The sequence below is a fragment of the Scyliorhinus canicula genome, chromosome 17 (genome assembly GCF_902713615.1).
Source record: "Scyliorhinus canicula chromosome 17, sScyCan1.1, whole genome shotgun sequence".
NCBI classification, from domain to species: Eukaryota; Metazoa; Chordata; class Chondrichthyes; order Carcharhiniformes; family Scyliorhinidae; genus Scyliorhinus; species Scyliorhinus canicula.
In genome coordinates, this window is record NC_052162.1 from 62,761,349 (window position 1) to 62,773,754 (window position 12,406).

Here is a 12,406-nt window from a genome sequence, read left to right on the forward strand (position 1 = left end):
GGGGTTCGAGTGGAGTAGGAGCACTCTCTCTACGAGTGGGTCAGTTTTGTGTGCCCGGACGTGCTTCCGGAGGAGAACCGGGCCCGGTGCCCTCAACCATGCTGGGAGCGCAACCCCCGTGGTAGTGCCCCTAGAAAAAGCAAATAGCCGTTCGTGAGGGGTCTGGTTGGTGGCTGTACATAGGAGGGACCTAATAGCATGGAGCACGTCGGGGAGGACCTCCTGCCAATGGGAGGTCAGGAGATTCCTGGACAGGAGGGTCAGTAGGACGGTCTTCCAGACCGTTGCGTTCTCCCTCTCCACCTGCCTGTTCCCCCTGGGGTTGTAGCTGGTAGTCCTGCTTGAGGCGATGCCCTTGTCGAGCAGGTACTGACGCAGCTCGTCGCTCATAAAGGACGAACCCCTGTTGCTGTGTACGTAGCTGGGGAAACCGAACAGGGTGAAGACACTGTGCAGGGCTCTGATGTAGTGTGAGGGGACTGTGGCTGTGTGGGAGGTCATATCGGGGCACGGGATAGCAAAGGAGAACTCGTCAATGACGTTCAGGAAGTACACATTGGTCGAGGGGAGTGGCCCTTTGAAATCGATGCTTAGGCGTTCAAAAGGCCGGGAGGCCTTTACCAGGTGGGTCCTGTCTGGTCTAAAGAAGTGCGGTTTTCACTCCGCACAGATTGGGCAATCCCTGGTGATGGCTTTTACCTCCTCGGTGGAGAAAGGCAGATTTCGGGCTTTGATGTAGTGGGCGAGCCGGGTGACCCCCGGATGGCAGAGGTCATTGTGGATAGCTTTCAGGCGGTCGTCTTGTGCGTTGGCGCACGTGCCGTGGGACAGGGCATCTGGGGCTCGTTGAGCTTCCCCGGTTGATACGTAATATTGTACTTGTAGGTGGAAAGTTCGATCCTCCACCGCAGGATCTTATCATTTATAATTTTGCCCCTTTGTGAGTTGTCAAACATGAAGACAACCGATCTTTGGTCGGTGATGAGGGTGAACCTCCTATCTGCGAGGTAGTGCCTCCAGTATCGTATAGCTTCCACGATGGCTTGTGCTTCCTTTTCGACTGAGGAGTGTCGAAGTTCCGCAGCGGAGAGGGTTCGGGAGAAAAAGGCGACTGGTCTCCCTGCCTGATTTAGTGTGGCTGCGAGAGTGACCTCTGAGGCATCGCTCTCCACCTGGAAAGGGACGGGTTCATCCACCACCGGCATTGGCCACTTTGGCGATGTGCTCCTTGATGCAGGTGAAGGCCTGGCGAGCCACATCTGACACAAAGAGTGTGGCCTTAAATAGTGGGCGGGTTTTGTCCGCATACTGAGGGACCCACTGGGCATAATACGACAAAACTCCCATACCCGTTTTGAGGGCCCTGGGACAATGAGGGACTATATACGGTCCGGGTCGGGGCCCAGGACTCCGTTTTCCATGACATAGCCGAGGATGGCTAGCCTGGTCGTGTGGAAAACGCATTTCTCCGTGTTATACGTGAGGTTGAGTTTCTGGGCAGTCTGGAGAAATCGATGGAGGTTAGCGTCGTGGTCCTGCTGATCATGGCCGCAGATGGTGACGTTGTCCAAGTACGGAAACGTGGCCCGCAGCCCGTACTGGTCCACCATTCGATCCATTGCTCATTGGAACACCGAGACCCCATTCGTGACGCCAAAGGGAATCCGGAGGAAATGGAAGAGGCGGCCATCTGCCTTGAACGCCGTGTAGTGGCAGTCCTCCGGGCGGATTGGGAGCTGGTGGTAAGCAGACTTCAGATCCACCATGGAGAAAATGCGGTACTGGCCGATCTGATTCACCATGTCTGCAATCCTGGGGCGGGGGTACACATCAAGGAGCGTGAACCGATTAATGGTCTGGCTATAGTCCACTACCATTTGGAATTTTTCCCCAGTCTTGACGACCACCACCTGAGCTCTCCAGGGGCTAGTACTGGCCTCTATGATCCCCTCACGTAGGAGCCTATGGACCTCGGTTCTGATAAACACCCTGTCCTGCAGGCTGTACCGCTTGCTGCGAGTGGCTACGGGTTTGCAGTCCGGAGTAAGATTGGCAAAGAGTGGAGGGGGGTCAATTTTTAGCTTCGCTAGACTGCAGATAGTGAGTGGAGGTAGGGGCCCGCCGAAGCTGAGCGTGAGCTTTTGAGGTTGCACTGGAAGTCGAGTCCCTGTAAGAGTGGGGTGCAGAGTTCGGGGAGCACGTACAGCTGGAAGTTCGAGTAGCTGGTGCCCTGAATTGTTAGGGTCGCGACGGTGCGCCCTTGGATATGAACAGAGTGTGAACCCGAAGCGAGGGAGATCGTTTGCCGTGCAGGGAAAATAGGGAGCAAACAGCGTCTTACCAGATCTGGGTGTACGAAGCTCTTGGTGCTCCCGGAGTCGAAGAGGCACGGTGTACTGTACCCGTTGATTTTAACGGTCATCATTGAGTTGCGGAGGTGTTTCGGACGCGACTGGTCCAACGTGACCGCGCTGAGTTGCGGGTAGTCGGCGGCTCGATCAGCTGTGCTGGAGTGGCCCCATGATGACTGTCCGCTGAGGTCGTAGTCTTCGAGGTGAGTTTCAGAGTTTGAAGAGGATGGATTCCAAGATGGCCGTCCCCGTGGATCGCACGTGGCGGGCGGCGAGGAAGATGGCACCCAAGATGGCGGCTCCCATGAGTTGCACGTGGCCGGTCGCGTGGAGGAGGGTTGCCAAGATGGCGGCCCCCATGAGTCGCACGTTTCGAGTGGGGGCAGAGTCAGCATACAGGCCGCAGCATTTCGGGGCCTGCAGGCCTGCGAGTTTTGGAAGCGAGCGCTCTGGGCTGCGGGAGAGTTTGGAGAGGGGGATTTCTTCGCCAGGCACAGTGTCAGTGTCACAGACCCAAGCACAGTGTCCTTTGCGACCGCAGCTGCTGCAGGGCGCGTTACGGGCCGGGCAGTGCTGCCGTGGGTGTTGGGGCTGCCCACAAAAATGGCACACTGGAGCTGCATAGTGGGTGGGTGGCCGCGCGGCGCAGGACTGGGGCAGTCGCTGGTCAGGGGCCCAGGATGGGGTCGCTTGGTCCACGGGGAATGAGGTGAGGCTGCGGAACGAGACCTCCATGGTTGTAGCTAACCCTACAGTGTCCTCCAAGTTCTGGGCCCCTTTTTCAAGCAACTGCTGGCGCACATAGTTTGACCTGAGCCCTGCCATATACACAGCTCGGACAGCGAGCTCCATATGCTGGTCGGCTGATACAGCTTGATAATTGCAGTCCCGAGCTAAGGCTTTTAAATTGTGCAGGAATTCGTCCAGCGACTCCGCGGTGCGCTGGCGGCAGGTCGTAAAAATGTGGTGCGCGTAGACCTCGTTGATGGGCCTCACGTACATTCGATCGAGCATGGCCAGGGCCTCCGTATACGAGGTAGTACTGTTAAGTTGAGTAGAGATACGGTGGCTCACCCTTGCGTGCAGTAGACTGAGTTTCTGCTCCTCCATAGTTTCTGAAGTGCTTGATTCAGCCAGGTAGGCCTTGAAACATCTGAGCCAGTGTAGAAAGATTTCTTTCGCCTCTGCAGCCTGCGGGTCGAGTTCTAGTCGATCAGGTTTGAGGGCTGATTCCATAGTCGTTTTCTTCAAGTTTCCTAAGACTATTAAATTGATGAGACCATCAATTCACAAGACACGTGATTGGAAGTGAACAGTGGTTTTAATAGTTTTACAACTGAGCCTGCCTGCGACGAGATGAACTGGCAGCAGGCTCACGACTGCAGATCTTTATACTTCTGGTTAGTGGGAGGAGCCATGGGCGGAGCCATGGGCAGAGCCAAGGGTGGAGCCCAGTACAAACTCCTCATCTCCCCCTATGGGCAGAGCCGTGCAACGGCTCGTATACAGAGCCCATAAGGACACAATACATATGATACAACAGTGTGAATTACCAGGTTTATAATTCACCACACCTCCAATCCCGCTTCTACCAACGGATGAGCTTCACACGTTGGCAGCAATCTCCTCCTCAATTGGTGTTAGGATTGCCAAGTTTGGCACACTGCCTCCTGTCTTGCTTCTTTCCCGGGCATTGAGCACTCTTCTCCTGCAATTAAAATGCGATATTGCAATGATTTTGAATCTCCTGCGCACTCATTCCTTCACATATATGTGGCGGGATTCTCAGTCCCGATGCACACGTTTTCTGGTGCAGCGCGCCACTGCCTGCAGCGGGATCCTCCGTCCCACCAGCTGGCCAATGGGGTTTCCCATTGTGGGCACCCCACGCTGTTGGGAAATCCACAAGCATGAGAACGTTGCCGGCAAAACGGAGAATCATGCTGATGGAGAAACCACCCTCCAGCCTTTCAGAATTCCACAGGCTGCACTAAGAAGTCCACTAATCAGTGTGGCTTTTACAGTCTCTCTTCTTCCCCCCCTCCCGCACCAAGTATCCCTTCATAGGCCTCGATGCCATGCACAGTAACATCTGTGCATCATGGCACCTCACGGTTTTGCAAAACACACAACAAAATCCTGTTTGAGCTTCACACAAAACAATAGTTTTCACTGTACCTCGGTACACGTGACAATAAACCAAACCAAATCAAACCAAACCAAACTCTAGTCGAGCCTTCCCAAAACCTTCTATCCATTTCCGTATTGGGGCCTTACAGGTCGTAAAAGGTCACTGAGGTATTTTCTGCACAGAAGCCATGTTCTTTGGATTGATCCCAAAGCTGCTGATCTCCACTGTGACCTCCATCCAGGCTGCTTTTGTCAGTCTGGGAGGGCTCCTCTTTCCCTCAGCTGGCCTGTCACTTACAGCCTCAAGGAGGGCTTACAGTTAGTCATCGTCAAAGCTTGTGGCTGTCCTTTGCTTGGGCTGCACCCCCCCCCCCCCCCCCCCAAATCATCTGGTTCCCTTCTCTGGAGACAGACAGTTCGAAGTCTTCAAATTTTCCTAAGTAGATCAATTTTATCTGGGTTGTAGTTCAGCAACATTCCAAGGCTTTGACTTTTCTGCCAAACATCCTGAAAGTTTCCCATCAGTAATGAGTCAAAAGTAAGCAAACAATTTTCACTCACCTCTGGCAATGTTTCCAAATACTTATATTCAGCAAATAAATCTTCTTACTCTCTGTCAATGATGAATCTGGTGTCACTGATGTACTCCTGTGCCTTTAAATGAATGGCTGTGACCTTCCTGGTTAAAGCCTGTCACCTTGGTACCTGGTCATCCCGGCCTCAATAGCCCATTGGGTGAACCCTTCCACGAATGCCATTGGTTGGCAACCCTCTGGCGATGGTTAATTCCTGTATTATCAGACATCATTCAAAGGCTGCAGTGGGAGTTGGCAATCCGCATACTTTCAGGTTGGCTCTCACCCACCTCAAAAGAACATTAAATTTGGCCCTTTGATTAACATGTTCAGCTTTAACCCCTGATAAAAGAAAAGGAGTTGTGGAGATGAACCTGAGACTGATTCTGAGTTTCAGTGGCTTATTTTAATAAGGAAAATCTGCACAATCTTGAGATTTGCATTATTGAAACCATAAAGTGATCTAACATAAGTGCATAGATTACTAAAAGGCATAAAAAGGTCAAATACGAAGACTATTTAAAACCAAACCATAGAACATAGAACAGTACAGCACAGAACAGGCCCTTCGGCCCTCGATGTTGTGCCGAGCCTTGTTCGAAACCAAGGTCAACAAACCATGTATCCTTTGCGTGAATTAGGGACTTGGTCTCCACAAGGACAGTGCCGTGATCACTCCTACCAATACTGTCAGGCACAGATGTATTTGCACAGATTATTAAAAATGAGGTCAAGTAGGTTTTTCCCTCATGTAGGTTGTTAACACAGAGGATACCATATATTGTGTTGTGTGGTACTACCATTGAGCTAAATCAGACAGATTCAAATCAAATCTAACAGTTCAAAACTGCATTCAGGGGACAACTGGTCTATGTGCGGTCTGTAACTTCTTGTGTCAGCATAACCCCCAATCTAACGTTACCAGCAAGCCAGGGGATCAACCGAGGTTCAATGAAACGTGCAGGATGGCAATCCAGAAGCAGCACCAGGCATTCCTAAAAATGATGTGCTAAGCTAGTGAAGCTACAACACAAGACTACGTGAATGTTAATCAGCAGAAGCATCAAAGCTAAGTGATCCCACAACCAATGGATGATATCAAAGCTCTACAGTCATGCCATATCTAGTTGTGAATGGTTGTGGAAAAGTAAACAACTAATTAGAGCAGGTGGCTCCACAAATGTGCCTGTCCTCAATTATGAGGGCGCTCAGTACATCAGTGCAAAGTATAAAGTTGAAACATTTGCAACGATCTTCAACCAGAAATGGATGATTTAGCTTAGACTCCTTCTCAGGTCCCCAGCATCACAGATGCCAGTCTTCAGCTAATTCAATTCACCCCATGCGATATCCAGAAATGGCTGAAGGCACTGGATACTGCAAAGGCTATGGGTCCTGACAATATAGCAGCCAGAATACAGTACTTGTGCTGCAGAACCTATATGCCCCTAACTTAGCTGTTCCAGAACAACTTCTACCCAGCAATGTGGAAAACTGCCCAGGTATGTCCTGTACATAAAAAGGACAAATTCAACTCGGACAATTACCATCCCATCAGTCTACTCTCAACCATCAGTAAAGTGATCGAAAGGATCATCAACAGTGCTATCAAGCGGCACTTACTTAGCAATAATCTGCTCACTGACACTCAGTTTGTATTCCACCAGGACCACTCAACTCCTGACCTCATCACAGCCTTAGTTCAAACATGGACAAAAGAGCTGAATGCCAAAAGTGAGATGAGAGTGACTGCCCTTGACATCAAGGCAGCATTTGATCACGTGTGGCATCAAGGAGCCCTAGCAAAACCAAAGCCAATGGGAATGTGCTAGGAGTCATACTAGCATAAATGTATCTGATTGTGGTGGTTGGAGGTCAATCATCTCAGCTCCAGGACCTCACTTCAGGACTTCCTCAGGGTAGTGTCTTAGGTCTAACCATCTTCAGTTGCTTCATCAATGATCTTCCTTCCATTATAAGGTCAGAAGTAGGGGTGTTTACTGATGATTGTACAATGTTTATTATCATTCATAATTCTCAGATAATGAAGCAGTCCATATCCAAATGCAGCAAGAACTGGACAATGTCCAGACTTGGGCTGACAAGTGACAAGTAGCATCTGCGCCACAAAAATGCCAGACAATGACCAACTCAAGAGAAAATCTAACCATTTCCCCTTGACACTCAATGACATTACCATCGCTGAATCCCCCACCATCAATATCCTGGGGGTTACCATAGACCAGAAACTGAACTGGACCAGCCATATAAATACTGTGGAAAATAAAATAGGTCAAAGGCTAAGAATCTGCAGTGAGTAATTCGCCTCCTGGTTCCTCAAAGCCTATCCACCATCTACAAGGCACAAGGGAAGTGTCTGAAGGAATACTCTCCACTGGCCTAGGTGAGTGCAGCTCCAACAACACTCAAAAAGCTCGACCATCCAGGACAAAGCAGACTGCTTGATTGGCATCCCTTCCACAAACATTCATTCCCTCCAACACCAACACCCAGTGGCAGCAGTGTGAACCTTCTACAAGATGCACTGCAGGAGCTGAACAAATGTCCTTCAACAGCAAACCCAAAGACCTCTACTTTCCAAGAAAGGATAAGGGCAGTAGATGGACTAAAAAGACTAATAGCATCAGAGTGCTCATCATGCAAAGAGGTATCAACAGACAAGAATAGACCTCCAGTCGGAAAATGAAGGCAAAAGTCAGGAAATCATTCATAAAAGGTTTGATGCAGTACTGTGGTGGTGGTGTTAGTGGGAGGCGGGGGTGAGTGGTGGGTACAGAGGCCAATGTTGGTTCTTTCCTCATGGATGAGTCAAAAGACAACCTTATTCACCTACAAAGCAATCGTGCGTCATGCGATTAAATAGGTCAAGGCAAGTCGATGACCATTAATGGTTATTTCAGAACAAGTAGGTGGCTTAATGCCTCAAATGTTACTTCTCAATTGATATATTATTTTGTGGTCGAGGTCCCGGGTACAAATTATTGCCTCTGTGCAAAATTAGGCTAGTTTTGAAACTTAATATCTCACAGATTAATCATCCAAACAGAATTTTGTGTGCAAAATGAGAAGGGAACACATTAAACATAACAATATCAGCTTTAGGGTTTATTATTCCATAATTAAATAGACTAAATACAAAAAAGGTATGCAAGCTGACTTGAGACAAGAAGCTACTGGTTCTAACAGGGTTACACTCTTAATACTGGATGGTCTCGACTCCCAGTCCCCTTTACCATAATTAATGTTATTATTATTTGTCAGTCTTCTTGGAGCTTTTGGTTGGTCTGGAAAATAAAAAAGGACATTTTTTTATTGAAATTAATTTGTCTTTTTTGACAAATTGACTGAATTAATGTAATAATCTTGCTATTTAACCCTTTCACCTTATTTGGATACAAAATCAGTAACTGTTTAGGTTTATCATTAATAGCATGGCAGGACTGCAGAGACTGGCATGGAAAATGGTGAATGTGCAATGTATATTGCCTCTCTGTTCTCTCACCTGTGGAATGGTCTTGGTTGCAGCTTGAGGTCACCCACCTTCCCTCGCAGTTTGAGAACATTGTGTGCTGGTGTATCTATCCCCTGCTTGCCGTCTCACCCAGGAATTAGGGTATGCTGCGATATGTGCATCTTGTGTCTCTAACATTCCTCCTCAGTAATTTCCTCCCTCATCCGTCTCAGTATCTTGTCCTATGCACTCTTCTGAATCCCTGCACCCTCAATATATTGAAATCAAAAGTTTATTCAGCCTCTCCCGCATAATTCACTCTTTCCCAGGAATGTTTCCTTTGCTCCCCCTGCCTGCAGTCTTTTCAAATCTAAGCTTGGTGTCACATGTTCATTTATTTCTTTCACTCCTTGATACCTAAACTTTAGTACCGAACCTTTTGCTCTTCACCTTTTGTTTTCACTTTGGCTCCCCAAAAGTTAAAAAACAAATTAAACATTGGAGGGAGAGTGTGACCAAGGGAATGGGTGACCTGTCTGCTCTTGTACCTGAGGCATAGACTTGTTCACTGGACGCTGTGGAGTAGGTTGGCTGATCACTTCTATGCCACAGATTGTCTCCTCACACTCTGATGACCGTTAAGTTGTTTCCCTCGCATTGTGTCCAGGGACTGGTACACTCTGCGAGAGGGCCATAAAATATACCGTGCTGCGAAGTGGCTGCAGCCTTGCTTATCATACGTTGCTGACTGTGCAAAAGATTTTCGTCAGTACTTCAATTGAAAGCAAAGATTTTTAAATTTAGAGCAACCTAAAAAATGTTGCGCATTTTGAGAGCTCCGATTGCTGACTTATTGAAATGTTCTTATCAATCATTCCAACAAATAGCGGTTATGGATCAAAATCCTATTAATCGAATCTCAGATTTTACTTCCCAATCTATAAACAGGATCTGAATGGCCTGAGAATGTCTCATGGCCCTTGAATCTTAAGGTGAAAGGGTCAAACTGAGTTTTCACACAGATGAACACAACATGCAGATTAACCCACTACACCTGTCGAGATATAAAGCTGACTGGTATCAGTGGCATGAGCTCCTTACTTTCTCTTGTTCTTCGAGTCTGTGGTTTGAAAGACGCTGGAGGCTGACATGAGGTTTTCAATGTACTGACCAAGTACTTGGTTCTCAGATTTGAGTTTCAGGTTTTCCTCTTTCACAGCATCAACTCTAGCGGACAGATCTGTAAGGCAAAGAAATGATCAGCTCAGAGGGACAAGGAAAGAAACAGAAAAGGAAGATTTATTTTTGAACGAGAAAGAAACGCAAAGAAAAATGAAAGATGGTAGTTTGGATATGGGGCATGATATGGTAGTAAAGGTTTGGATTTTACCGGAGGTGGGGTGGTGTTGGGGTTCCTGCCCCCTGTGTAAGAGTCAGAGCTGAGCCCAGCCCTGCTTCACAAGCTCATCATACAGCTGTCCTCTGCAACCCAACAGCGATAGCCAATGGAGCTGGATGTGATAATAGAGGGGAGAATAGATGGATAGGGGAGAACCACCAGGGCTGCGAGAGGCAAGAGTGGGGTGAACAGGGTATGGAGCAAACACGTTGTGGGAAGACCTTTTGGGAGGCCACCAGTGTGCACAGTGGCTCCAAAAAGGCGTAACTCATCCCCACTCTTACTCGACCACCAGGTCAAACAGCCAATTAAAAAACGTGGAAAGGTTTGGGGTATGAAACAGGCATGCAGTGAGGTAAGCATAGAAAGAAAAGCACTGAAAAAGTGAGAGATAAAGGCCAGTTTTAGAAGAGAGAAGAACAAAGAAAGAGAGAGAAAAACAGAACACAGGAAAAATAAGAGAGACAAACATTAAAACAGCGAGAGAATAATATGGAAAAAGGTGCATGGTCACAGGAGCTATTATAGAAACAAGAGAAAAAAAATGAATAAATAAATTATAGAAACAAGAGTATGTCAACATGAAGAAGAAAAGAAGCAGCAGGAGTAAAGTGTCAGCAAACAGAGGCGGGCATTAGTATAGTAAGAGAAAGAAAATACATTTTGAAGCCAAATTTGCAGCAAGATAACTGCCTAATTAATCACCTTCGAGTGTGTGCTGCAGCTCCAGAACTTGGTTTATTAGCCTTGTCTTCTCCTCCAGCTCCTCTTGATTTTCATAATCTGTGCCTTTGGAGGGAATAAAATCAATCAGATAAATCTGGCACGAAACAGTGTAAATGGCAAAAGTACCTCGCAGGCAAAAAAAATCCTTTTTCAACTATGTTTTTTTTTACATATCATGGATTAAATTCTAAATTCCTCCATATTAAAGATATTAATAAGAATATAAGAAATAGGAGCAGCAGTAGGCCATTTCATAAGACTGGGACTGATCTTATTGTGGCCTCAACTCCACTTTCCTGCCTGACTGTCAAAACCCTTGACTTCTTTTCAGATCAAATATCTATAACTGAGCCTTGAATATTTTCAATGAGTCAGCTTCCATTGCTCGCTGTAGAAGAGAATTCCAAACTCGAATAACCCTCTGAGAGAAGAAATTCTTCCTCGTCTCCGTCTTAAATGGGAGACGCCTTATTCTAAAACTGTGCCCCCAAGTTCTACATTTCCCAACAGTGGAAAATATCCTCTAAGCATCTCCACTATTGCGACCCTCAGGGTCCTCTACCTTTCAATAAGATCACCTCTTTTTTTCCAAAATACAAGGAGTAAGAGGCCTGACTTGCTCAAATTTTTCCTCATAAGACATTTATTTCATCCCTGGAAACAATCTAGAGAGCCTTCTCTGAACTGCCTCCAATGCAAATATATCCTCCCTTAAATAAGGAGACGAAAACTGTACACAGTACAGTTGTGGCAAGACTTTGTTGCTTTTATATGCCACCCACTTTGCAGGCAGGGAAATAACCTCCTGTACTTGCATGCTAACCTTTTGTGATTCATGTACGGCAGAGGTTTCCAAACTTTAAGAAAGTGTCAAATCCCGGGAACTCCCTTGTAAAAATAAATATTTTCCTGGTATTTTCTCCCTTACCGGAGTGTAATCTGATAGAAAAGTATTCCATTTTCTATTTATTTATTTATTTTTATAAATTTAGAGTGCCCAATTCATTTTTTTCTGATTAAGGGGCAATTTAGCATTGCCATTCCACCTACCCTGCACATTGTGTGGGCGAAACCCACGCAAACAGGGGGAGAATGTGCAAACTCCACACGGACAGTGACCCAGAGCCAGGGTCGGACCTGGGACTTTGGCGCCGTGAGGCAGCAATGCTAACCACTGCACCACCGTGCTGCCCCGTTTTCTATTTATAACACTGCACACACGATAGCACTGCCTCATAAATATGCTCAGTACATCACTCCATGCATGGCAACAGTAATCAATACAAACTAATCATAGCCCCTCATCTCGCACTCCCCTTCCCCTCATGTCACACCGCCTCATCTCACGTCATGTCCCACCACCATGTACCCCCCACTTAACAAACAACGGCACTCCGCCATGAACGTCCTCTTAAAGATTTTTCGAAGCTGGGGTTGATGGTGCAGGGTTAAGGCAGGACTCAGGAGAGGGGGTTGAAAGTGAATGCAATTGCCAGCCACAGAGGAAAGGTAAAATCAATGTTATTGAAAGCATCAGTCTCTGAAAGCTGCGGTTTTCTAAAACTTGTTTATTCCAGTTATTGAAGCTGCTTCTGATCCTCACCAAATCCACAAAATTCGAGGATCAGAAGCAGTAACTGAATGCACTGGATTGAGGATTTACGGCAGACAGGAGGGAGATAGAGAACCTAGTGGAGTGGTGTAGCGACAACAATCTCTCCCTCAATGTCAGCAAAACTAAAGAGCTGGTCAT

At 47.3% G+C, this 12,406-nt stretch overlaps 1 protein-coding gene across 5 annotated transcripts in view; it reads right to left on the bottom strand.

Annotated features, from left to right (window-relative positions):
• The window catches only part of LOC119951733 (short coiled-coil protein B), an 84,997-nt gene that overhangs the window by 44,745 nt on the left and 27,846 nt on the right, over positions 1–12,406 (bottom strand). For 3 of the 5 annotated variants that reach the window (XM_038775039.1, XM_038775040.1, XM_038775043.1), the window contains 3 exons: positions 10,633–10,716; positions 9,630–9,768; positions 8,164–8,361 (listed from right to left, as the gene is read on the bottom strand). In XM_038775039.1, coding sequence (XP_038630967.1) covers positions 8,328–8,361; positions 9,630–9,768; positions 10,633–10,716 — 257 coding nt within the window. In that variant the 3' untranslated portion in view covers positions 8,164–8,327. Of the gene's footprint in view, positions 1–8,161; positions 8,362–9,582; positions 9,769–10,632; positions 10,717–12,406 lie in introns of those variants that run through there. The other 2 variants (XM_038775042.1, XM_038775041.1) reach the window with 2 other exon arrangements.